The 27,427-nt window shown below is 47.3% G+C and overlaps 4 protein-coding genes across 7 annotated transcripts in view; 3 read left to right on the plus strand and 1 right to left on the minus strand.

Moving 5' to 3' along the window:
• Window positions 1–8,886, plus strand: part of LOC148506525 (uncharacterized) — a 79,393-nt gene extending 70,507 nt beyond the window's left edge. For all 4 annotated transcript variants that reach the window (XM_088446652.1, XM_088446655.1, XM_088446654.1 and 1 more), the window contains one exon: window positions 7,410–8,886. In XM_088446652.1, the coding sequence (XP_088302778.1) occupies window positions 7,410–8,482 (1,073 nt within the window). In that variant the 3' untranslated portion in view covers window positions 8,483–8,886. The remainder of the gene's footprint in view (window positions 1–7,409) is intronic.
• The window catches only part of LOC148506526 (major histocompatibility complex class I-related protein 1-like), a 185,481-nt gene that overhangs the window by 19,100 nt on the left and 138,954 nt on the right, over window positions 1–27,427 (minus strand). The window lies entirely within an intron of this gene.
• On the plus strand, window positions 10,715–15,082 carry LOC148506527 (uncharacterized). The gene has a single exon (XM_088446657.1). The coding sequence runs from the start codon at window positions 13,516–13,518 to the stop codon at window positions 14,668–14,670; it is 1,155 nt and encodes a 384-aa protein (XP_088302783.1). The 5' UTR covers window positions 10,715–13,515; the 3' UTR covers window positions 14,671–15,082.
• Window positions 20,983–22,613, plus strand: LOC148506528 (uncharacterized). The gene has a single exon (XM_088446656.1). It carries the CDS (start codon window positions 20,987–20,989, stop codon window positions 22,142–22,144), a length of 1,158 nt encoding a protein of 385 aa, XP_088302782.1. The 5' UTR covers window positions 20,983–20,986; the 3' UTR covers window positions 22,145–22,613.

Here is a 27,427-nt window from a genome sequence, read left to right on the forward strand (position 1 = left end):
TCAGTAGTATAAAGAAATAAAATGTACAGCAGGTTTACCAACCACTGACTGCCCTGGAATGGTACAGGCCGGCCATATGTACTTAGGATATTTACATTTACACTGAGAAGCTACTAATTACTGAGCCCTGTCCTGTCACATGACCGTTACATTTCCCGTTATCACTTTACATTGTATCACTTCTTTTACCTTCATAACAATCTGCAATGCACAGAGCCAGTCACTGGTGCCCTGATCGTAGTTATATAGGGAATATAGACATGAGTAGTCTAGTACACTTATTACACCTCTATTACTACTGTCAGGGAGCCCTCTAGGTATCCCTGGTTTGGCACTATGTCAGAGTAAGTTCTTTCATCACCCTGACGGCCCTACATTAGTGTCAGGACTGCGATCGCTCAAGTCCGGATGTAGTGAGGGCAGAGCCCAATATAATACAATAAATATTCTATACTCTGCCCGTTATACCATACACCCCTCTACTGACCCCACCCGCTGTAATTACACAAAGGGGACGCAGGTACCCAAAGCACTCTATAACAATTGCGCAGGCTCTGCAACACAAACTAGCACTCGGTCAGCTGGTCCCCCCCAGCTTATAGCAATGGATAATAGTTACAGCGAAACCTGGCAATCTAATAGCTTCTTCACACACTGGGTTCCGGAGCCTAAATGAAAATAGACTAATAAAGGAACACTTTATTTACAAAGGAGGCAGAATGCTTAGCTACAGAAAGGATAGGAATAAAAGGGTTACATATTACATGGACAAATATGTTGCAATCTCAAAATGAAAAGGAAAAAGTTACACAGAATTGCACTTGTTGTTAGGATTGTTTTACCAAGTCTGTCACAGAGTCAAATGCTTCCATAGCTTTTATCAGCTTCCCCCCCCCCGATGTTACTTAACCAAGGGTCCATCCCAGGATCTCCCACATAACTTTTAACCTAAGTACAAACAACTTCCCCACATGAAATACGGTATGTTCACATTAATCTCTATTATTTAAGCGATAAAATGAATGTAAACAAGACTGCTCTGTGTACAAATATCTGCAAGTTCGTGGCGTGATGGGGCAAGTCGATTTACCATTGTTGGAGTTATCGGGCCATTTGATCGCCACATCGAGTTGTGTCGTACTGAATTAAATATGACAGCAATCCAATATTTAACAAACACTGGGTAGCTTAAGCAATCATTGGTCCATCGGCTCTAGCGAAGCTTCCCGGCTCTGTTGGACGTTTGTCGGTTTAAAACGCTATGTGCATGCACAGGCGGCCGCATGTTCCTAGCGCACTCACACGTTATTTACATTTCTCTATCATCAAGGCTGTGGGACACTGGACCATGGGATTGGCGGTTGTGGCTGGAGCAGGCACTTCAAGCCCTCCTTCTGAAGAAACCGGGAGTGTTGTCCCGGCGAAACGCGTTAAGGCTATTGGGCTATATTCTGCTGCATTTACTTGACGGAGATTCACAGCTGATCACCTCTCTCTTTGGTCTATTACATTGCTGAAATACCTCCTTGGTTCCCGCTGGTCCGAGCCTTCATACCACGCCGGCTCCCGCACAGACCACACCACAGCCGTGAGTCTCACCTCCTTGATAGACCCGGCGGTCAGTGTGCACAGGCTGGGAACACACAGCGGAGACACTCCAACAGAAAGCCGTTTAAGGCTTAGCGGACCTATACAACAGCCCTGATCCTTACCTCCACTGACAGACCCGGCGTCTAGCTTACACAGGCTGAGAGCATACAACGGAGACGCTCCAGCAGTGAGCCGCTAAGGTGAGCCGTAGGACTATACAGGCTCACATCACGGCCTCTTCAATTCTTGTCCTCACTGGAGAGTTCTGATTCAGCTGTCACTCACGGTGCTTTATCCTGACTCATTATTGATATCAATTGTGATTATTCAGTGCAGTAACTGGTTTTAAATACCTTTCCTTGGAAATTATTTCTCTAATTGCAGAGAGACTTTTCGTTGACTGATCAGCTCCTATTCATTGCCAGCATATTTGCACCTTGATACAATGGTATTTTATTATTGTTTGTAACATCAGTTTGTTAAATTGTTTCTATTATTGTCTATAAGCGCTACTTTGTTCCTTGTTCTTTGCACTTAATGACACTGTAGCTTTAATCCTAGCTCCTCCCCCCTGCAATCCCATCATGCCAAGTCTTAAGTCTATAAGTGCCTGAGGAGTAAGGGCACATTTGGGACGGGCTGCCATGCAGCCCTTGTAGGTAGCTTGTTTTTTTTACTTTGTATTTGTAATAGTTTTTTTGTTGTTGTTTCTAATTGAGGTATTGTGCGCTGCACAGTGTGAGTGCGGCCGGCTGCAGGAGCTGAGGAACAGCTCGCCGAAATGCAGCTGCGGCTGGGGAGGGTGCGCGGCGGCGGGACCCCCCACGGAGCACTCCTGTCTCTAGGAGAGACCGCCTGGGCCTGGGGACAGTGCGCGCTCGCACCCTTTTACTCGCACCCTTTTAGAGGGTGCAGGGCAGCAGAGCTGTCCCAAATGGCCGCGCCATCTTGCCAGGCTTGAGGAGGGCGGCTCCATCATGTAAGCGCGCCCCCACAGGCAGCTCAGTCGGAGCGGCCAAGTGCTTTCCCCAGGCAGGGGAGTAGCACTTGTGAGTACAGCCACGGTATGGGGGGGGGGGCAAAGCTTGAAGCTGCCGGCCCCTCTACACATTATATGTCAACGGGTTTCTGGTGGTGGCGGCTCCCCTCACGCATATGCAAGGCCGCAGCCTGCCCATCCCAGCTGGGCTTAACTGGTCAAGTGCCAGTGACGATGCAGAGATTGGAGGAGGCGGAGCATCCAGTGCAGCTCTCCCCCCTCCTGCAGCGGTACTGTCAGCGGGCTGCATGAAGTTTTCCCCTAGCACGGGGAACTACTCAACGGGAGAGTGGAGATTGGAGGGGGCGGAGCGCTGATCTCCCCCTCCGGCGACAGACAGCAGAGGAGCCGGGATGACTCGTGCATTCGCCTGCTCTGCACAACCCCTCTCCCTTGCTGCAGCGATGTGGGTCCCCTGGATAGATATGTACCCTATTGACTGTAACCCTGTGTAACCCTGTTTCCAATTACTATAGGTGTCCCTATACTAGCACATTTCTGCCACATAGTAGATGCCAGTAGGGGCACAGTGCATCAGTACAGTACAGTCTGGCCTGTTGCTTGGGTGTCTAGTATTGGTTCTCATCAGTTTAATATCTGATATGCCCCCTCTTTGAATCACCACAGGTTTAGATACCCCCTCTATGTTCTCATAGGTGACATGGCATTGAACAGTAACTGATGAAATAGGGGTACGTCTTCTAAAGAGGCTCTATCCACTACCCTAACGACACTTATGGGGTAATGGTTGGCGTTGCAGCCTCACCGCACAGCGGTGTGGGTTCAATTCCTATTTGGGCCGCGGTTTACTCCCAGGTGTGAGGTCACAAGCAGTTACCGTCGGGGTTCTTGCATATATAGGAAGGGCAGCACATAGGGTGTAAGGGCTAGCATTGCTGCCTCATAGCACTGAGGTTGTGGGCTCAGTTCCCACTTTGGCCCTAGCTGTGTGGTGTTTATATGTTCTCCCTGTGCTTGCATGGTTTTCCTCCGGGTGCTCCAGTTTCTCCCACACTCCAAAAATATACTGAAATACTGCGTGGGCAGTAGCGCTCAGCGAGTCGGTGTAAGCTCTAGTGCTGCTGGTGCAGACCAAGGGAAGACTTGGGGTTTTCTCTCATTTCGGCCAAGGACATTGTTCCCTCTATGGAGTTAACTTTCCCGCTCAGGTTCTGGAGTTGCAGGGTGCAGCATCACAACTATATCATCTATTTGGAGGAACCCTCTGCGGTTCTACGCAGGTGGGGGGCCCCCATTAGCAACTTCAGTAGGTAAGACCATGCGTGGACTTGCACGGTCTCGACCAAATAGGACCGCCTGTCCTTTCCACCTGATTGCTGCTGCGCACCACTCGGTTGGTGGGGTTTTTAGTTCTGGATTCCCAGACTGTTGTTCTGGGTCTGTCCAAGAGTCTGTCTCCAGTCTCTTCAGGCAGGCTTCGGCATCGCCGGTTTCGGAAAGCGCTATCCCTTATGCAGTGGCTTCCACCGGATTGACTACCCAAGGGAAAGGACCTACAACGGTGGTCGAGGTAGTAGCCGCTTAGACCGATCAGCCTGCTATGGGGATCCGCTAGCTAGACATTGCAGAGCGGTCTCCGGTCTGGTTTGAAAGACTCTGAGGTCGTTATCCAGCCTTGCCAAGGTGGTGTGAGCTATGATCAGATTCGCCCTGGGGTTCTTCTCTATATTGGAAATATCAGCTTCCGAGTTGTCAGCTGCGGCCGTTTTGGCTATGGGGTCCTTTCACTCTTCCTTTAGCATACGTGTTTTTGGCCGGGTTGTTCCTTACACGATCAACGGTTGGTAAGGAATTTCCTCTGTCAGTGGCCATCACCAAGGGTGGGGTCCGCACGGTCAAGTTTTCACTCCTTTTCAGGGCGGTGTGTCCTTGGACAGTCAGGCTTTTTCAAGCCGCTTCTTCCCCAGCAAGTGTTAGTTTTTAGGGAGACAGGATATCTAGTCATATTCTCAGTTAGGAGGACTAGCTCCATAGAAGCCCAGGGCCTAACGAAGTGTATCTCTCTATATAGAAACACTTGTGAATGGTCAGAACAGTTGCTCCTGGTCAGCAACATATTAGTGATCCAGGTCCTCAGGCTGACTGGCTAATTCCAGCCACTGTTTGCTCTTCGTGTCTTGAACACAAGGGGATGGGTAGTTCAGTTTGCATGAACTATCTTCGTTCCGGGATCCACACGACAACCTCCTCGCTAGTGGTCGGGAACATGTGTGTTTCGGCTTCCGATTGAGGCAGGTCGTCTTACTCCCATCAGGAAGTACTTGACTTGGTTCCGTGTCTATTCGGTTCGGTGGAGGCTGGGCTCCGCTTGATTGCACAGTGCCGCCGCGCATTACGTGCACAGCAGGTATCACAAACTGCTAGGGTAGGATACCTCTGCTTCACAGTTACGGATCTTCTCTGGTCGCTTGTTTCAAGTGTTTTCTGATCAGGGCTGTATCCAGATTTAGCAAGGCCTTCCTGGCTTCTGTGTCTGCGCCTTCACTGCTGGGGTTAGCCATCGACACCTTTCTCCAGTGGGCTTGTCCTGCGACGGACAATGCTGGACCTTACCGTTCTTGTTGTACAGTTGGTGGTCGGGCTGGTTGCTCTCCACCTTGAGGACCATTCAGTACACCAGGTTCTGCTTATGGGAGTCCCTGTGTGTATTTCTCCAATCTTGACAGGATTGCAGGGCATCCTTCTCTTCTCAGTTCTCATTCAGTACAGCAGTACCTGTCACTCTCCATTGGGGCCTTACAAACAGACTCATCGGAGCCACGGCCACGAGTCTCCTCTGCTGAGGTTACAGGCAGTTGTTTTCGCCTCTGAGGCCTTAGGGCACCGTCCATAGTGGTTCGGCTGTTCGATGTGCTCAAGCTCCTAACCATAGTTTTTAGAGGCCCCTGTCCATCCACACTAGCTGGTCGCAGTCGGTCGCATAACGACCGAGTGATGGCATAGGTAAGTCTTCCGGCAGGCTGAAATGCACGGCAGGGTGCCATAGGTTTTCCTGGATGGCAAAATTTGGTTCCGTCTCTCTATCAGGGTCGTGCCGGAAGTTGGACTTTGGAGGGTGGTCTTCCTCAGCAGAACCATGTTTATCTCAGGGAAGTGGTTTCTCTCTCTCTCTCTCTCTCTCTCCTACTGTGGGGATGAGGCCTATTCCGCAGGGGTTTTCAGGGCCTCTCGGTACATTTGCAAGGCTACACAATTTGGGATGGGATCCTGGTATCCGCAGGCTTCCTCAAGTGACTGCCTTGAGTGTTCTATGGAAGATTTATCCAGAGCTTCTGGTACCACTGTCCATGCTGTTCCTTCAGGTCTCCAGGTTACGGTTGTTCGAGTGAGAGTAATCCTGGTGGCTCCAAGCTGGTGGCGCTAGTCAGGGTACTCTGGTATTCTCCCGAGATCAGTGGACCAGAGGCGGTGTCTTTCAGTTGGTCCAGACTCACTATACCTAGGCTCTTTTCTAACAGGGGGCTTCCTCGGCTGATTTTCGCACCTGTGCTTCTGAGTCTGGGAGTGAGGACGCTGTGGGTGTTTCTCTCCCAGGGTTTGTACTGGGATTCCGTTTTCATCTCACGCTGACCTCAGGGTTTGGAAACTCTACCTCTTGTGGAGTAACCGTTTTAAGGTATCAGGGCCTTCCTTCTGATGGGTCGGGAGGTCGGCTGACAACTTTGCCTCGTGAAGTTACAGGTGTTAGCACTGTCATTTTCTTTGCAGCTGCATTTGACCATTATTCCAAGGGTCCAGATTTTGTTGACAGCGTGTGCTGCGCATTGGACATCGTTTCATCTGCGGGTGTAACTGGTTTTCTTAATCTAGTCTCCTGGGACTCTCACACAGGCTGCATTCCTGACAATTTCAGTCCGGGCCTGGGAAGCGGTTCTTCCTTATGGCTAGGGTCTTCCCTCGGCATAGTTATGTATTTGCTCGTCTGCCAGGGGCGGTTCCGCATACTCTTTTACGACTCTAGCCAACACTGGTTTCGGAGTTTGTCCTTCCGGTACTTCCTCCTTTGGTGAATCCTCGGGACTGGGATGATCTGGCTCTGCTTGTTGGCTGAGCTCTGCAGTTTTCCTTGGACGTGCCCTCTTTGATACACTGCACTGTTCTCTGCGAGTTTCTTATGGTGCGTTGGAACGTGATTGGCCAGCTGCTCAGCAGACCTTTTATGAGTTGAATCAGCTTGGTTATTCTTCAGCCTTCGGTCTTTTCCCTACTGGATTGGTTTAGTTGTTCTAAAACAGTTTCATGAGGTTCCTGCTACTCCTCTCCAGGCTCTTTTAAAGAAGTACTGGCATGATGGGAATTCAGGGGGGAGGAGCTAGGATTACATCTACAGTGTCATTAAGTGCCTGCTCCAGCCCCAACCGACAATCCCATGGTCCAGTGTCCCCCAGCCTGATTCAGAAAAAGGATTCAACGGTAAGTAACCAAAATCCTTTTATTACCACTGTTCGTAAATGGGAGTTATAGCTAGAGAATTATTCTAGTAATGAATTGCAGATAAACCTGTATGTAATAGCCTGTGAGTTACAGGGACCTGCACAATTCAGACTATTTAGAATGTAGATTTAAAGCGGCAATCATTAATAAGGCATTACTAAGCTGGTTTTGGCTTCTAAATTATTGCTGCTTTAAATCTATGGGCTAACTCGCCGGAATCGTGCTGGAGTCGGCAGTTCGCAGGCTTATTACCAAAGGGCCTATTTCTTGGAAGTCGTTGTCCCAGTCAGAAGCAATACTCACTGTCCATATTTCTCGGTTTCAGACTGGGTAATTGAAGACGTGATTACCCCAGTACAGTCCGGCAATGTTCAAGATCCTTCTTTGGAGAGATCGGTAAACGTTTGGTTCGTGAAGAGAGTCGTGGTCAACAACCAAAGCTCAGATAATGGGGGAAATGTCACCGAATCCCCTTATGTTCTAGAACGCAGGGAAGGAAATAATTCTCTACAGAAAAGACCTGACAGTCACGTGGTGGGCGGTTATGCAAACAGTGAGAGGAAACCAGCTGTAGACTTAGCTTTTACCTCTCCTGTATCTCAGGAAACCTACAGCAACCTCTCAGGGTCATCTAAACACCAGGCAGCCCACAGCCAGCTGACCTCTTCCTGCCCGCAGTGCGGGAAACACTTCCAGGATAAGGCTGCTCTGGAAGAACATCTGATCCTTCACATGGAGGCGAAGATACGGGTCTGTCCAGCTTGCTCGCAATGTTTTACTTCACAATCTGAGCTGGAAACACACTTGAAAATACACAAAGGCGGAGCGCCATGGCCGTGCCATGAATGTGGCAAGTCTCTGTACACACGGTCCAGCCTGGAGAGGCATCGGCTGCTACATATTAGAGACCAGCCACTCCAGTGTCCAGAATGCGGCAAGTGTTTCATCAAGCAATTGAACTACGAGATGCACCTGCGGCTCCACGCCGGGGAGGTCTTTTATCCCTGCACCATGTGTGAGAAACTGTTCAACGTCAAAGCTGCTTGCGATAGACACATAAGGGCCCATAAAAGTGAGCGGCCTCACGTGTGTCCGGAGTGCGGGAAGCGTTTCCTGTATAACGGCTGCCTAATTAGACATCTCAGGATCCACACGGGGGAGCGTCCGTTTCCTTGTCCCTATTGCGGCAGGTGTTTCCGCCAGACTTCGGCCCTCAACCGTCACCTGAGAATCCACGCAGATGGGACGCCGTACGACTGCCCCGTGTGTGGCAAGAGTTTCACCAACCAGTACGATCTAACACAACACCAAGACGTTCACAAAGAGGACCAGCCGTTCGTTCAGTATGTGCCGGATGATGACGACGACGAATCTTTACCCACCTATGTCATCCTGTAAGCCGCAGCGCTGGCTGGAGCCCGATTAGTGTGATGTAAATTATTATGGACTCAAACGTATTATGACTTTCTTTTTTTTGTATTTTGTGTTCTAAAACAATTTTGGATCAAAGCTGTAACATTGTAGTTTCTATAAACCTAACTTTTAAAGGATTGCTGTACTTGAAATAAGAGTTAACATTTTATTGAAACGGCTGCTAATGACGTCTTCAAAAATATATGCAACTTATTAGAATTTAATAACGATAAAGCTGAAATTGTACATCAGGCAGTTATTTCTATGTACTTAGACTAATAAATGACAAAGAGCAACAACTATCACATAATTAAAAAAAAAAATAATGGAAGGCATATGTCCATAGGGCATCCATGCATTTATTTATTAAATTACAACTGTTAGCTGCAGTATCCTTGTACATGTTATTAATTGCTTTGGGTAGTTTCAGTAGGTGCAGGATCTATAAGTGGCCTGTAGATGGGGGTGTCAACACTTTTCCAGCAAGAGAACTTTCATTCATAGTGTACAAGAGATCTAGTCTTTCATAGTGTACAAGAGATCCTATGGAACAGAACAAGTGATAGCAGAGAAGTGGCCGTATATAATAAAACAGTACATTAATGAGATTTCATTTCAGAGCACAGATCGCTGGACAGGATGCACTTATGCAGAGCCGCATGCAAGTCCGTTTAGCGGACGGTTCTTGAGTGCATGCTCTGTAGCCAGGAGCACATCTATGCGAATTCTGGGTCATACACAGCTGCAAGTTTAGTAATGGTGTGTCCGGGGGCTGTAGTCGGTATTGATGACTATGTAGAATTGTGTATGCGCAGAGATTTGTCTGATCAGATGTATGGTGCAAGTGTGCGCTAATGAGGAAGCTACGATTTAATCAACCATATGTATGTAGTATTCGCATTTAGTTTCTTGCGTGCAACCTGAGTGTAATTGTGGTCAACTTGCGAGCAACTGTGCATCTGCCCCTAAATGGCAAAGATAGCGGCACCTAAGTTCTACAGCAGTCTATGAGCAATATATGTTTTGTGTGTGTTACTTTGTGCTGCAGAACTCTCCCCAGAACCATTACCGTATTCTGGATGCTCCGCGCTGCACCATTCCCAGCTGCGAGTGCATTTAAAGACTTGTTCAGTTGAAAGTCTGCCCATTAGGTATCAGTGTTACCCCCAGCAGCCCTTGTGGAAAGCCCTGCACAATGAGTGTAGGAGAGGCCGCAGGGAAGATGTTTCACAGTGATATAGAATCCACACATGATATAGGTGTATGTACTGTACAAACAAAGGAATTCCAGGAACGGGATCTCTTATCTGGATGTCACTTATCCAGCAAGTTCTTGTAGTCTGGCAGTGATGTCATGCACATGATGATATCACTTCCTGCAGTCACTGTGAGGAGCACCGCCAAACAATGTAACCAGCAGAATGTCAGTCTGAGGAAGGAAAGCTGTCTCTGGGAGATTTGCCATACTTTCAGCACAGGCTCCTGGTTACAGTAAGGAAAAACCCCATACGGGAGACCTTATATCTCAGCTAGTCTAGATAATAGCGCCCGTACTTATTAAAGCAATATAACCACTGCACAAAATATAATGTGAGGAGGTGATAACCTACTGATTCTGTGTCTTATGTAGATTTCCTAAATAAATGAGAAACCCAAACGTGTGTATAAAAATAGTGCAGCCATTAAAGTTGGGCTAAACAGAACATCCCTGGCAGCTTTGGGGAGAGTTGGTGCCGGTTACACGGTCTCTAGTGCAGGGACAGGTGATGGTCACTCTGTCGTTACTGTCTGTACAAAAGCATTTGGTTCTCCTTGTTATCTGGATGCCAGCATTGCGGCCAAGTCACGGCAAACCGCATGTCAAGGTATGAAGGTAGAGAACCCTTCCATCTATACACCTCCAATTATTACTGCACTCCGGGCCAGGTTCAGAGGGTAGGCAGTCAGGATGCCAACGGTCTAAATGCCAACCGTCGGCATCCCAACTGTCTAATCCCGGCAGGTGTCTAATGACAGGTGTCAAAATCCTAACGCCTGTCATTAGAACTACGCTGGGAGCCCGACACCCGGCTTACCAATCGAAGGTAAGCCGGGCGCGGACAGCTGCGCGGGCGGGGGGGGGGGGTAGGTTAGGGGCTCCTGGGGGAGGGGCCTTAGGGTTAGGCACCCCCCCGAGAGGTTAGGGTTAGGCTAGGGGAAGGGTGGGTTAGGGTTAGGCACCCCTAAGGGATGGTTAGGGGTGGAGGTTAGGTTAGTAAATAGAAAAAATATTCCCCTGTTTGGATCTTCACTGCCGGGCTTCCGCTGTCGGAATGTGGCTGGCGGTAAATCATACTGATTCCGTTCAGAGATGGACGGAATTGCAGAGCCACACACAAGCAACTGTGCAATACCTTCCATCTAACATGCTAATGCTGAAGAGAAGAGACTCCTGTCAGCATCTGTGATCCCAGCTCTGCACCTGAGGTTGCAGCCTGAGATCACTGTTGAGGTGTTCCCCAATATCTGACAGCTAAGTAAAGTAGTTCACAGACATATCGCGTTGGCTGTGCTGCACAGCTGATGGACAAATCTATCTGCAGACGTATCTGTCCATCATCAAGTGTGTACGGGCGATCAGCCGATTACCCGTACACATGCAGCCGCGGGGAGGGGGTCAGCAGGACCCGTGGCTGCCTGGAAGATGATGGTCGTTCAGTGTATCACTCGATCTGCTGATATATCTGTTCATTGTGTACCCAGCATAAACCTCAGCTCACATATGGCTGACCGGCTCTTGGGTGCTTGCCAGGCCAGGAAGTCTGTGTCCATGGCCTCCAAACCCTGGCCTCAGCACTCCCAGAAAACGGGGGTGACACCCCCCCTCCCCATTTCCGGGAATGCAGGTCACTCCCACACCGCCACCCAAATGCTTCTGCCTGTCAACCATACAGAGGCTTGGTGGAACTGTTTGCTAGACCCCAGGACCTGTTCTGTATATGTACAAAATGGGTCCTACACATGCGCAAACTCCCAAACATCGGTGATGTGCGCTAACCATCGCGTTACCATACATCTATGAATCAGGCCCTTATATTGCACATAGACACAAGACACAGAATGACCAGATCATTAGGGAGAGGTGGTTGGGGTTCCAGATTTCTGCATAGGAGGGTAATCCAGTGAGAGAAATGTATTGTATAGTGGTAAAGTAGTTGGAACGGGGGATGGAACAGGGTCTTCTTACCACGCTTCATGTCATGCTCAGCCATATGTATCATGTTTATACTGGATGGGTATAAAGAACCTAGGGGAAAATTTACTAAGAATCATGTCTCATCTGAGATTGCTGGAATTGAAACCGATTTGCGTCGCTGAAGCTCTCAAATCTACCAAGAATCCTGATTTGCTCATGATTGTGTGGAAAAAAATAAAGAAATGATGTAGACATGAGTAGTCTTGTACACTTATTACACCTCTATTACTACTGTAAGGTACATCCCTGGTTTGGCACTATGTGAGGCCAGTACATGCATCACCCTGACCCCGGGCCGGCTCCAGTGGTCGGAGCACCCTGTGCAGGCCCAGAACAAGACGCCCTTACATCGCGCGCTGCCGAAATTGGGGGCATGGCCTAATTTCCATAGACCACGCCCCCTACGTGACATTATTTTGAGGCGTGCCCGTATGGCATGCCTCCAAATTACGTCAGGCTGGGGGCAAAGCCCAGCCCTCCGTCACTGGCTGGGCTTCGCCCAGCCCACTCCTGTCAGCGGAAGGATGCATCCATTCACACTCCGGGGGTCTGCAACCTCCCGATTTGACCACCTGCGGGCCACTTCGGCCCACGGGTGGAACAGCGGGACAGTACCCCCTAGGGCCGGCCCTGCCCTGAACGGCCCTACACTAGTGTCAGGACTGCAATCACTCAGATCCCCAAGTCCAGATGTAGTGAGGGCAGAGCCCAATATAATACAATAAATATGCTATTACACTGCCCGTTATACCATACACCCCTCTACTGCCCCCACCCGCTGTAATTACACAAAGGGGAAACACTCTATAACAATTGCGCAGGCTTATGTGACACAAACTAGCACTCGGTCAGCTGGTCCTCCCCAGCTTATAGCAATGAATAATAGTTACAGCGTAGCCTGGCAATCTAATAGCTTCTTCACACACTGGGTTCTGGAGCCTAAATGAAAATAGACTAATAAAGAAACACTTTATTTACAAAGGAGGCACAATGCTTAGCTACAGAAAGGATAGGAATAAAAGGGTTACATATTACATGGACAAATATGTTGCAATTTCAAAATGAAAAGGAAAAAGTTACACAGAATTGCACTTGTTGTTAGGATTGTTTTGCCAAGTCTGTCACAGAGCCAAATGCTTCCATAGCTTTTATCAGCTTCCCCCCCCCCGATGTTACTTAACCAAGGGTCCATCCCAGGATCTCCCACATAACTTTTAACCTAAGTACAAACAACTTCCCCACATGAAATACGGTATGTTCACATTAATCTCTATTATTTAAGCTATACAATGAATGTAAACAAGACTGCTCTGTGTACAGATATCTGCAAGTTCGTGGCGTGATTGGGGCGAGTCACTGTACCATTGTTGGAGTTATCGCGCCATTTGATCACTACATCGAGCTGTGGATTAACGAATTCAATATGACAGCAATCCAATTTTTAACAAACAGTGGGTAGCTTAAGCAATCATTGGTCCATCTGCTCTAGCGAAGCTTCCCGGCTCTGTTGGATGTCTGTTAGTGTAAAACATGTTATTTACATTTTACCACTGTTCGTAAATGGGCGTTATCATTAGAGAATTATTCTAGTCAATAATTGCAGATAAGCCAGTATGTAATAGCCTGCGAGTTACAGGGACTGGCACGATTCCTATGATTTAGAATGTAGATTTAAAGTGGCAATCCTTAATAAGGCATTACTAAGCTGGTTTTGGCTTCTAAATTATTGCTGCTTTAAACTAAGGGCTAACTCGCCGGAATCGTGCTGGATCCGGCAGCTCACATGCTTATTACCAAAGGACATAATTCTTGGAAGTTATTGTCCCAGTCAGCAGCAAATACTCACTGTCCTTATTTCTCGGTTTCAGACTGGGTAATTGAAGACGTGATTACCCCAGTACAGTCCGGCAATGTTCAAGATCCTTCTTCGGAGAGATCGGTAAACGTTTGGTTCGTGAAGAGAGTCGTGGTCAACAACCAAAGCTCAGAGAATGGCGGAAATGTCACCGAATCCCCTTATGTTCTAGGACGCAGGGAAGGAAATAATTCTCTACAGAAAAGACCTGACAGTCACGTGGTGGGCGGTTATGCAAACAGTGAGAGGAAACCAGCTGTAGACTTAGCTTTTACCTCTCCTGTATCTCAGGAAACCTACAGCAACCTCTCAGGGTCATCTAAACACCAGGCAGCCCACAGCCAGCTGACCTCTTCCTGCCCGCAGTGCGGGAAACACTTCCAGGATAAGGCTGCTCTGGAAGAACATCTGATCCTTCACATGGAGGCGAAGATACGGGTCTGTCCAGCTTGCTCGCAATGTTTTACTTCACAATCTGAGCTGGAAACACACTTGAAAATACACAAAGGCGGAGCGCCATGGCCGTGCCATGAATGTGGCAAGTCTCTGTACACACGGTCCAGCCTGGAGAGGCATCGGCTGCTGCACATTAGAAACCAGCCACTCCCGTGTCCAGAATGCGGCAAGTGTTTCATCAAGCAATCCAACTTCGAGATGCACCTGCGGCTCCACGCCGGGGAGGTCTTCTATCCCTGCACCATGTGTGAGAAATTGTTCAACGTCAAAGCCGCTTGCGACAGACACATAAGGGCCCATACAAGTGAGCGGCCTCACGTGTGTTCGGAGTGCGGGAAGCGTTTCCTGTATAACGGCTGCCTAATTAGACATATCAGGATCCACACAGGGGAGCGGCCATATCCTTGTCCCTTTTGCGGCAGGTGTTTCCGGGAGACTTCGACCCTCAAACGTCACCTGAGAATCCACGCAGATGGGACGCCATACAACTGCCCCGTGTGTGGCAAGAGTTTCACCAACCAGTACGATCTAACACAACACCAAGACGTTCACAAAGAGGACCAGCCGTTCGTTCAGTATGTGCCGGATGATGACGACGAATCTTTACCCACCTATGTCATCCTGTAAGCCGCAGCGCTGGCTGGAGCCCGATTAGTGTGATGTAAATTATTATAGACTCAAATGTATTATGACTTTTTTTTTTTTTTGTATTTTGTTTATCAAAACAATTTTGGATCAAAGCTGTAACATTGTAGTTTCCATAAATGACCTAACTTTTAAAGGATTGCTGTACTTGAAATAAGAGTTAACGTTTTTTTTTTAAATGGCTGCTAATGACGTCTTCAAAAATATATGCAACTTATTAGAATTTAATAACGATAAAGCTGAAACTGTACATCAGGCAGTTATTTCTATGTACTTAGTTGTTGCTCTTTTGTCATTTATTAGTCTATTGAATAATAATAAAAAAAAATATTGGAAGGCATATGGCCATAGGGCATCAATGCTTTTATTTATTAAATTACAATTGTTAGCTGCAGTACTTGTTATTAATTGCATTGGGTAGTTTGGGTAGTTTCAGTAGGTGCAGGATGTAAAAGTGGCCTGTAGTTGGGGGTGTCAACACTTTTCCAGCAACAGAACGTCTTTCATAGTGCACAAGAGATCCTATGGAACAGAACAAGTGATAGCAGAGAAGTGGCCGTATATAAATTAATAATACAGTACTTTAATGAGATTTCATTTCAGAGCACAGATCGCTGGACGGGATGCAATTATGCAGAGTCGCATTCAAGTCCGTTTAGCGGACGGTTCTTGGGATTTGTAGCTCAGTGCATGGTCTGTAGCCAGGAGCGCATCTGTGCGTAATTCTGAGTCATACACAGCTGCTAGTCTAGTAAGGGTGTGTAATGTCCCATATGTTAGACTAGGGACCAGGTTTGAATTTGATCAGAGGGGTAAGCAATGTGTTTCCCTTTTAAACAGACACAATGACAGACACATAGAGGAAGGTACAACGCAGTTTTATATTTACAAATGAGTGAATAACAGCAGTATAAAATGTATCCTGAACAGAATACAAACTCGCCAGCCGGGGTTACACAGGGTTAAGCAAGCATTAGATATACATTGCACCACAGGAATTAACAACGTAAATGCTTCACAGTAAAATACACAGTACTTTGAGAAATGTCAGCATGCAATTAGGCATCAGCAGGCAAAGACTATACATTACATTAGCATGAACTGTCCCTGCTGTAGATACCGGCAACCAAGCAGTGCACTGTCAGCAAATACATATACATTTCATGGCAAGAAAAACAGCATTTACATTTAATTCACACAATGCGTTAAAGAATACCAGCATGAAAGTAAATACCAGCAGATATGCATTAGATAAAACCAGCAATTTAAACAGTTGCACCAAACATGAGCTGGTACAATAAAACCGCATAACCACCCAGCATGAGCCGGGGGGGGGGGGGGGGCGACTTATCCCTAACTTCCCCATCTCAAATAAACTGCTGAGTTATAACCCCCCTCTCCTAACCCGGCCAATTGAACACACCACTGACTGACAGAAGGGGGACTGCTAGTAAGGGAAAGGGTTCCCTTAAGTATCCTGGCCCCGGGACTTATAAAGGAACACTGAACTACAGGGCCTGACTGGGAATTTGAGGAGAGTAACGGGTGGATGGTAGGGCACTAGGGCAGGAGTAAGTAGTGTACAGATCTCACCCCCTGCTGCAGCTGTTCAGCCTCCTCCGACATCCTCCGGGATGCAAGGCACCGCACCAGAGCTGCGCTCAGTGGGTCCCGATGCTACACTGCTGCTCTCCCCTCCGGGGCAGTCGCTGACAGGCACAAGCTGCTCAACCTTGTAATCCTATGCTCCGGGCACTCTGACTCTTCCGGTATCCTGCTTGTCACAAGGGGTCGTCCTCGGCTAGTCCCTCTGGCGCAGTTCCTCCGGGCGTCGTCCTCTGCAACGCAGCAGTCTACCTGGCAAACTGGCTTCACTGGCAGTGGCAGCAGCATCACCCGGGAGACAGGGTCCTTATAGTGGGGTCCTCTCCACCTGGAGCTTCCCCAGCACTGCCTGGCCATCCAGCAATCCTGCTCCGGATCCTGCAGCCATACAAGCCACCTCAGCGGGGTCCTTCCTGCCAGCAGCTGGGTCCTCACAGGGAGTCTTTTGGCAGCAGCAGTAGATACAGTCAGCAGGCACTCCCCTAAACAGCAGGCAGTGCAGCCTTCATACTTAGCAGGGGGCTCTTCCATACTGGGGGGTCCTCCCAGTTCTTCACTGGTCCTTACAGCTAGGAGTTCTCGTGGGGTCTTTGCGCCGGCTGTTCGCAGCCAGGATACCTTCACTGTGGCAGCGCTCAGGCCTCCACCACAGCCGCTGACCTCCAGCGAGTCCTGCTCTGCATCTGGGTTACTACTGGCTAGGACACCCCCCTCCTCTTCTCCTGCAGGTATTTGAATCACTTTACAAGCTTACATGGCAGCTCCTACTGCCCAGCTACTTCCCATCAGGGCTCTCTTCTCCCCTCCAGGGGATTGCTATTTTATAAACTTCGCCTCTTTCTCCTCCCTGCTTGTTCAGCTTCTCTGAGTGGACAGGGGACCCCCAGCAACAGACCGCCTACAAGGTTCTCTGCCTGGACACCCAGGCTACCAATGAGTGGGGCAGGATTTTCCCGCAAAAATGAGTTACTGACCAAGGGACATTTTCTTCCCCCCAGTTTGCACATGCTCAGTAGGGTTCAGGGAGAGCAGGGTCAGTAAGAGTTCACTATACTTGCCTATGGGACAAATAGTGCTGTATAGTCATATGTAAAAAAAAAAAAAAAGGGGCTGCAGGACACCTAAGTCCCTCCCTAATTTACTAAGGGGTAACCCCATAACTATGGGGGTACCACAGGTGTGTCCGGGGGTTGTAGTCGGTATCGATGACTATGTAGTATTGTGTATGCACAGAGATCCGTCTGATCATGTGCATGGTGCAAGTGTGCGCTAATAATGAAGCTACGATTTAATCAAGCATATGTATATAGTATTTACATTTAGTTCCTTGACCTGAGCGTAAATGTGGTCAACTTGCGAGCAACTATGCGTCTGCCCCTATATGGCAAAGATAGCGGCTCCTAATTCTAAAGCAGTCTATGATCAATATATGTTTTGTATGTTTGGATGCTCCGCGCTGCACCATTCCCAGCTGCGAGTGCATTTAAACACTTGTATATCCGCAGTGATATAGAATCCACACATGATATAGGTGTATGTACTGTACAAAGGAATTCCAGGTACGGGATCTCATATCTGGATGTCACTAATCTAGCAAGTTCTTGCAGTCTGGCAGTGATGTCATGCACATGATGATATCACTTCCTGCAGTCACTGTGAGGAGCACCGCCAAACAATGTAACCAGCAGAATGTCAGTCTGAGGAAGGAAAGCTGTCTCTGGGAGATTTGCCATACTTTCAGCACAGGCTCCTGGTTACAGGAAGGAAAAACCCCATACGGGAGACCTTATATCTCAGCTAGTCTAGATAATAGCGCCCGTACTTATGAAAGCAATATAACCACTGCACAAAATATAATGTGAGGAGGTGATAACCTACTGATTCTGTGTCTTATGTATTTTTAGATTTTATTAAAAATAAATAAATGAGAAACCCAAAAGTGTTTATAAAAATAGTGCAGCCATTAAAGTTGGGCTAAACAGAACATCCCTGGCAGCTTTGGGGAGAGTTGGTGCCGGTTACACGGTCTCTAGTGCAGGGACAGATGATGGTCACTCTGTCGTTACTGTCTGTACAAAAGCATTTGGTTCTCCTTGTTATCTGGATGCCAGCATTGCGGCCAAGTCACGGCAAACTGCATGTCAAGGCATGAAGGTAGAGAACCCTTCCATCTATACACCTCCAATTATTACTGCACTCCGGGCTTAATTCAGAGATGGACGGAATTGCAGAACCGCACACAAGCAGCTGAGCAATACCGTCCATCTAACATGCTAATGCTGAAGAGAAGAGACTCCTGTCAGCATCTGTGATCCCAGCGCTGCGCCTGAGGTTGCAGCCTGAGATCACTGTTGAGGTGTTCCCCAATATCTGACAGCTAAGTATAGTGGGGTACACACTGGCAGATATATTGGCCGATTGTCGTTCACAGACATATCGCGTTGGCAGTGCTGTACAGCTGATGGACAGATATATCTGCAGACAGTGGCAGGTGGAGTTTGACTGGGGCGGTACACCTGTTAAACCGTAACGCAGGTGTCCTAAGGTGAGCTCAGGGAGGACAGAAACCTCCCGTGGAGCAGAAGGGCAAATCAGCAAGTGTGCACGGGCGATCAGCCGATTACCCGTACACATGCAGCCGCGCGGGGGGGGCTTACCCGCCCCTGGCCAGCAGGACCCGAAGCTGCCTGGAAGATGATGGTCGTTCAGTGTATCACTTGATCTGCAGATATGTCCGTTCAGTGTGTACCCAGCATAAGCCTCAGCTTACGTATGGCTGACCGGCTCTTGGGTGCTTGCAAGGCCAGGAAGTCTGTATCCATGGCCCCCAAACCCTGGCCTCAGCACTCCCAGAAAACGGAATGCAGGTCGCCCCCACACCCCCCCTCATGTTTCCGGGAATGCACGTCACTACCACACCGCCCCCCGAATGCTTCTGCCTGTCAATCAGACAGAGGCTTCGTGGAACTGTTTGCACTTGTTCTAGCAAACTCCCAAACATCGGAGATGTGCACTAACCATCGCGTTAGCGTACATCTATGCACTAACCATCGCGTTAGCGTACATCTATGAATCAGGCCCTTTGTTCGTGCATAGAAGGAAGACACAGAATGACCAGGTCAGTAGGGAGAGGTGGTTGGGGTTCTAGGTTTCTGTCAATTGGAAGAATGACCCGTTTCTGCATAGGAGGGTAATCCAGTGAGAGAAATGTTTTGTATAGTGGTAAAGTAGTTGGAAGCGGGGATGGAACAGGGTTTTGTGCTTCATGTCATACTCAGCCATATGTACCATGTTTATACTGGATGGGTATAGAACAATCTAGGGGTAAATTTACTAAGAATCGTGTCTGGTCCGAGATTGGTGGAATTGAAACTCAATTAGTATCACTGAAACTCTCAAATCTACCAAGAATCCTGATTTGCTCATGATTGTGTGAAAAAGAAAAGATGTAGACATGAGTAGTCTTGTACACTTATTACACCTCTATTACTACTGTAAGGGACATCCCTGGTTTGGCACAATGTGAGGCCCCTACAAGCATCACCATGACCGGCCCTACACTAGTGTCAGGACTGCGGTCGCGCTGATCCCCAAGTCCTGATGTAGCGAGGGCAGAGCCCAATATAATACAATAAATATGCTATTACACTGCCCGTTATACCATACATCCCTCTACTGCCCCCACCCGCTGTAATTACGCAAAGGGGAAACACTCTATAACAATTGCGCAGGCTTATGTGACACAAACTAGCACTCGGTCAGCTGGTCCCCCCCAGCTTATAGCAATGGATAATAGTTACAGCGTAGCCTGGCAATCTAATAGCTTCTTCACACACTGGGTGCTGGAGCCTAAATGAAAATAGACTAATAAAAAGGAACACTTTATTTACAAAGGAGGCACAATGCTTAGCTACAGAAAGGATAGGAATAAAAGGGTTACATATTACATGGACAAATATGTTGCAATTTCAAAATGAAAAGGAAAAAGTTACACAGAATTGCACTTGTTGTTAGGATTGTTTTACCAAGTCTGTCACAGAGTCAAATGCTTCCATAGCTTTTATCAGCTTCCCCCCCCCGATGTTACTTAACCAAGGGTCCATCCCAGGATCTCCCACATAACTTTTAACCTAAGTACAAATAACTTCCCCACATGAAATACGGTATGTTCACATTAATCTCTATTATTTAAGCTATAAAATGAATGTAAACAAGACTGCTCTGTGTACAGATATCTGCAAGTTCGTGGCGTGATGGGGCGAGTTGCTGTACCATTGTTGGAGTTATCGCGCCATTTGATCGCCACATCGAGTTGTGGATTAATGAATTCAATATGACAGCAAAACAATATTTAACAAACAGTGGGTAGCTTAAGCAATCATTGGTCCATCTGCTCTAGCGAAGCTTCCCGGCTCTGTTGGATGTCTGTCGGTTTAAAACACGTTATTTACATTTTACCACTGTTCGTAAATGGGCGTTATCATTAGAGAATTATTCTAGTCAATAATTGCAGATAAGCCAGTATGTAATAGCCTGCGAGTTACAGGGACTGGCACGATTCCTACGATTTAGAATGTAGATTTAAAGTGGCAATCCTTAATAAGGCATTACTAACTGGTTTTGGCTTATAAATTATTGCTGTTTTAAATCTAAAAGCTAACTCGCCGGAATCGTGCTGGATCCGGCAGCTCACATGCTTATTACCAAAGGACATAATTCTTGGAAGTTATTGTCCCAGTCAGCAGCAAATACTCACTGTCCTTATTTCTCGGTTTCAGACTGGGTAATTGAAGACGTGATTACTCCAGTACAGTCCGGCAATGTTCAAGATCCTTCTTCGGAGAGATCGGTAAACGTTTGGTTCGTGAAGAGAGTCGTGGTCAACAACCAAAGCTCAGAGAATGGCGGAAATGTCACCGAATCCCCTTATGTTCTAGGACGCAGGGAAGGAAATAATTCTCTACAGAAAAGACCTGACAGTCACGTGGTGGGCGGTTATGCAAACAGTGAGAGGAAACCAGCTGTAGACTTAGCTTTTACCTCTCCTGTATCTCAGGAAAACTGCAGCAACCTCTCAGGGTCATCTAAACACCAGGCAGCCCACAGCCAGCTGACCTCGGCCTGCCCGCAGTGCGGGAAACACTTCCACTATAAGGCCGCTCTGGAAGAACATCTGATCCTTCACATGGAGGCGAAGATACGGGTCTGTCCAGCTTGCGCGCAATGTTTTACTTCACAATCTGAGCTGGAAACGCACTTGAAAATACACAAAGTCGGAGTGCCGTGGCCGTGCCACGAATGTGGAAAATCTCTGTACACGCGGTCCAGCCTGGAGAGGCATTGGCTGCTGCACATTAGAAACCAGCCACTCCCGTGTCCAGAATGCGGCAAGTGTTTCATCAAGCAATCCAACTTCGAGATGCACCTGCGGCTCCATGCCGGGGAGGTCTTCTATCCCTGCACCATGTGTGAGAAATTGTTCAACGTCAAAGCCGCTTGCGACAGACACATAAGGGCCCATACAAGTGAGCGGCCTCACGTGTGTCCGGAGTGTGGGAAGCGTTTCCTGTATAACGGCTGTCTAATTAGACATATCAGGATCCACACTGGGGAGCGGCCATATCCTTGTCCCTTTTGCGGCAGGTGTTTCCGGGAGACTTCGACCCTCAAACGTCACCTGAGAATCCACGCAGATGGGACGCCGTACAACTGCCCCGTGTGTGGCAAGAGTTTCACCAACCAGTACGATCTAACACAACACCAAGACGTTCACAAAGAGGACCAGCCGTTCGTTCAGTATGTGCCGGATGATGACGACGATGAATCTTTACCCACCTATGTCATCCTGTAAGCCGCAGCGCTGGCTGGAGCCCGATTAGTGTGATGTAAATTATTATGGACTCAAATGTATTATGAATTTTTATTTTTTTTGTTTTTTGTGTTTTAAAACAATTTTGGATCTAAGTTGTAACATTGTAGTTTCTATAAGTGACATAACTTTTAAAGGATTGCTGTACTTGAAATAAGAGTTAACAGTTTTTGAAACAGCTGCTAATGACGTCTTCAAAAATGTATGCAATTTATTAGAATTTAATAACTATAAAGCTGAAATTGTACATCAGGCAGTTATTTCTATGTACTTAGTTGTTGCTCTTTGGCCCTCATTCAGAGCCGCACGTTACCAACAGTACGCTCGTTGCGTTCCGATGTTGACTAACCGCGCATGCGTCGGTGTTACACAGCGCATGTGCGTACGGCAGATTGCGAGCTTTTTTTCTCTCGTTCCTAAAATAGCGTACAGGAAGTGACATGTCAAATGTGATTGACAGAACAGGGCGTTTTTGGGTGTTGACGGGGGTGGAGATGGAAAAACGCAGGCGTGGCGAGGCGTTTTTGGGGCGTACATACATTAGCAGATGCGAACGTCAAATGTGTTCGGACCGTCACATACGTCACTGGAACATCCTCTTTCCCTTCAAAATGCTCGCACAGTTTAGGGTCTGGATTACTCGACCACATTGGCGATGGCCTTCTCTTCCGTCCCGGGACTCCATGATGTTGCAGCGATTAATCGCGGGTGGTCACAAAAGCAATTAGTGTTGTATTGAAAACCGGCTTGGTATGTGTTTGGAAAGCAGTTTATTGGGATAGCACAAAACCGTACGCAGGTGGAAATCATACCAGCTAATGTCAGGATTACACAATCAATTGGCGTACATTTTTGGGGTTTTTTTTTGGCCTCAGTTTGTTGTTTATGGCCTATTGTGACAATAATGTCATCATGTTTTAATTAGCTCCCCCTTTTTTTTTTTAATGTGGAATTTGCATCGTTATGTGATTTTTTAAACGTTCCTTCAAGAGGCCTTTTTTTTAAAAAAATGAAATGGTTTTTTGTGTCCTTTTTTGCCTTTAGGGCCAGGATTAAATGTAACCCATTTGTACAATAATGTCACAATACAATGTCAGATTTGTATCATAAATTTATTGTTTAATCACAAACCAATTGGCATAATATTTTTGTTTTCTTTTTTTCTGGCAAAGATACTTTTTATCAAAAATAAATAATCAATAACTGCTAACATAAACGTACAAAAATAAATGAAAAACATTTCACAAGAAAGGAGAGGGAAGTTTTGACCAGAAAGGAATATGAGCCAAGCACAGAAGGAGTGTGGGAAAAGTCGCCACTGCTGTCACCGTTTTTTCGCCCGTTTGGATGGGGGAGGGTGGGCGCCAGACCGGGTCCGGGATGCCATCGGGCTGGCCTGTCCAGAGGCAGATGTTGTGGCCTCTGGACTAGGCACAGGGCTAGGCACATTTGGAGGATTGGCTGATGTTGTGCCAGAGGTGGAGGATCCTGATGTTCCGCCAGGAAGAGAGGTCGGCTCCACCATGTGCTGGCGAACGAGCTGCTCCAGGGCATCGGCGATGCGGATGTTGGCCCTGGTATTTTCCGCCAGGGCCTGACCAATGGTCACGTTGGCCGCAGCATTTTGCTCCAGGGCCTCAGCCACCCATATCAGACTGGCGTCCATCCTCTGCAGAATCTCCGTATGGAAATCCGATTTTAAATTGAGTTCTGTGAGGAGGCCCACTGCCTGCGAGGGGGCACGCCCTGGACTGGCTTCTGCAGGGTCCTCAGCCGGATGTACTGGTTCCTCCCCTGCAGAGCCAGCAGAAATTCTGCGGCCAAGGCTTCCCTCTGGAGCAGACTCATCCGCCTCTGTCTCTGTTGGAAAAATGAGAAAAGTCACATTAGAATCTACATATTGGCACAATAGTATTTCAGAGTTGGTGACATCACAATACTTACCTGGGCCAACATGAGGAGCCGCAAAGTCTGGCATGTCCGTATCCATGTTGGACACGCCAAACACCTCCACAGGCTGCACACACCCCTGTGCCAGCTCTTCTAAATCCGTCAACTCCAATGACACAGGGGTGGGACCCCCACCTGTCCCCCTTGCATGCCTAGCCCTGTCCGCGAGTTTTTGCTTTAGGCGATATTTGAAGTCGCCCCATCTGTGGGGAAAAATGGAAGCCATTATCCTTTGGTTTAAAATGGGGTTTGTTTTTAGGGGGGGCAAGGGTTTACTTACCGCCGTTTGACATCCCGGGCTAGACGGACATAATCACCCACCCTATTGACAGCAACGGCTACCTCTTCCCACATTCTCCACTTCTGGCTTAGACTCATATTCCTGTCTGCCTGTGGCAGGATGTCCACACACTTCTGGATCAAAACCTCCATCTCCTTTCTTGTGAAATGTGGCTGCCTTTTTTTTTTGGCCGCTTTGGCCGGAATACTGGGCCCAGCAGCCTCTTCCATGTCATCCTCCTCACCTATTTGTGTAAATTTACAGAATTCACCAAATCACAACTTGCCTAATCTTATGTTTCAAATATTCATTGATAGAAAATGCATGAAAGACTTACCGCCTGACTCTTGGGCATTTTTTCCCTGGTCTGTCGTCATGTCTGAGGTCCAAACAAGAAATACACCAGAATTTGAATGTGTTTTCGTGACGTATTTATAGTTACATGCGTCCTTATTTTGCGGCCGCATCATTGATTGTGCGGCCCTATGATCCCTCCTTAATTTGTGCGGGAAACGAAACACTATTTATGGCTTGGTGTGTCTCAAGTCGAGGTGGCGTTTTTGGATTGTTGGAGGTTATCTTGGCTGGAGTTTATTGATTGCGTAGAAAGGAGTTGGCGGTTGGAGCAACGCCATGTTTGTGGAATCATGTTGGCATGGTCCTTCGTCAACCAGTTCTTGATTGTTTTTTTAATTTAAATATTTAATTTGTATGTGTTGTATTAGAGTTTATCACTGTGTTTTTTTTTGAGGGAGTGACCACTTTGATTTCTCATTTATGTTGTGAATAAATGTTTGGAGAGTGAAATGGTCTTCCTTTTTTTGGACGTTAACAGCAAGTGTAACCAGGTTAACACACCTTACATTTGACTAAGGGGTAATCCAGTACTGACACCAGTTGATGTAAACTGAAATATGTTTTCAGGTTCCCAACCCACACCAAAAGGAAGCCTGTCCAAACCTTTGGATTTGGAAGATTGGCCTAAGCAGCTTGCACACCAACTCGGAACCTGTAAAATGTAGAAATATCTAATTGACACTACACCCAAAAAGGGAAATGACATTGTTACTGTTCTGTGTTTCTTGTGGCTGATTTACATACAAATACAAAACACAATCTAACTTTTAAAAAAGGGAAATCCTTGCAGGAACAGTCAACTTATGTCAGGGTTTTTTTTTTGGTTTGGGAAAAAAAGAATGAGCCAGAACGTATATTCGAAATCAACAATTTATTTAGAAAACTAAAAAAAACAAAAAAAACTACTGGCAAAGGATGCCAGACAGCCGGTCAAGGCCCACAAGAACGCCAATGACATGTTGGCGCATCTGGCCAACACATTCGACCACCTCTTGCCGACGCCTCTGTTCCTCTGTGGGTGAGAAAAGTGTGTGGATTAATAAAACAATAGGGAAGCCACATTATCAAAAAAAAAACACAACGAAATCACTCCTAAACCTAAAAAAAAAAAACCAAAACAAAAAGGGGGTGCTGCCAAAAATACCAGGCCTATGTACAAATTCCCACAGGTGTGATATGTGTATGTTGAATCCAGCAGGAAGAGGTAAAGGCAAACTGCTAAATCACCAAAAGTAAACCCAAAAATCACGAATAAAGGCACGACACATGATTACATACAAACAGTTTGTGCTTAAAAAAAATGCAAAAGAAAAACATACCGGGAGCCAAAACGGGAGCTCCGGAAGTCCCTCCATGTTCTTCCTCGGAGGAGCCTTCATTCCCCAAAGAACGGGGAGGGGTAATGACGGACTCCGGGGAGGGGGTAATTGGAAGAGGGGTGGGTGGAGGAGAGGGGGAATGGGATGGAGGGGAATGAGGCCCGACAGTTCCGGGAGAGGGTCTGGGAAGGCTGGGGAGGAGTGGGGTATAGGGGAAATATTTGGGGTGGAGTGTTGGCTGGGGGTTGGGGATAGTGGCCGGGAACGCCGTCTGGCCGGACGGTGACGGCGTAGTCTTGGCTGTCCACCTAAAATATGTCAAACAAATTGAGGTTAGTTTCTGGCCAAATCCGGGGCCCAAATAAAAAAAAAAACACCAAAAAAAAACATGCAAATAGGAGTAGAATGAAAAAAACAGAAATAGAGGGAAAACATGCACACGCAGATATGAGGACAAATAATAAATAGGACAGACAGGAAAACATGCACACGCAGATATGAGGACAAATAATAAATAGGACAGACAGGAAAACATGCACACGCAGTTTGCCCCACAAACACAAACATGAAAACCACAATACATAACACTTACTTTCCAGTATCTGCATGCGAAAGCATGCCAGCAAGCGGGGCGTTCGCCGTTGCAGGTCTGACCACCTGCGCTCCAGCTGCCCGATGTTGCGGCGTGAACCTAAGGACCGCAGACGGGACCGTGCCTCCGCATACGCGGAGCGCTTCTGCCGGTTGGTGATGGGAGGAGGCTGGCTGGTGATACGGCGATCCATCACCTCCGTAAGCACCAGCAGCTCACGCCTGGTGAATGCGGAGGCTCTCATGATGGCAATGGAGTTTTTCATACAAAACAATTTTGATAAAGTGTGCAAAAAATTTCTGATTGGCTAATGTATTTTGGAAATTAACAGGAGCAATTTTATTGGTTAGTGTATGAGTCATGTGTTCAACAGGGCTAGAAATCTCTGGAGAGTTATGATAGGCTTGATGCAGTGACATGCGTTTGCAAATTTAAATAAAGAAATGAACCCCGGAAAATATGCGGGGATCCACAGCAATAGAACAATTGTTTAATTGTGGTTCACATGTTTTTTGAACAATAAAAGCGAATGTTCCATCCGTACGTATTCTGCGGGTAAACACAAACACGGACAAGAGTAAAGTTTCTTGCATTGTGTTGAAAAAAAAAAAACAATTAAGCTAATTGATACATTGATTGGCATGATACGATTGAGGGAGGTAGGCAGAATAAAGGAGCAGGTAATCGACATCTGACAAGGCCACTTCCGGTTTCACTTGTGCGTGCGTTCCCTTCAAGCCATTTCGGGGATGTACGCTCGCTATTTC

The sequence above is a fragment of the Taudactylus pleione genome, unplaced genomic scaffold, assembly GCF_031769625.1.
Source record: "Taudactylus pleione unplaced genomic scaffold, aTauple2 ptg000400l, whole genome shotgun sequence".
NCBI classification, from domain to species: domain Eukaryota; kingdom Metazoa; phylum Chordata; class Amphibia; order Anura; family Myobatrachidae; genus Taudactylus; species Taudactylus pleione.

What these genes read in the sequence shown, in the direction of transcription:
- LOC148506527 (XM_088446657.1), top strand. Translation starts at nt 13,516, where the DNA reads ATGCTTATTACCAAAGGACATAATTCTTGGAAGTTATTGTCCCAGTCA.
- LOC148506528 (XM_088446656.1), top strand. Translation starts at nt 20,987, where the DNA reads ATGCTTATTACCAAAGGACATAATTCTTGGAAGTTATTGTCCCAGTCA.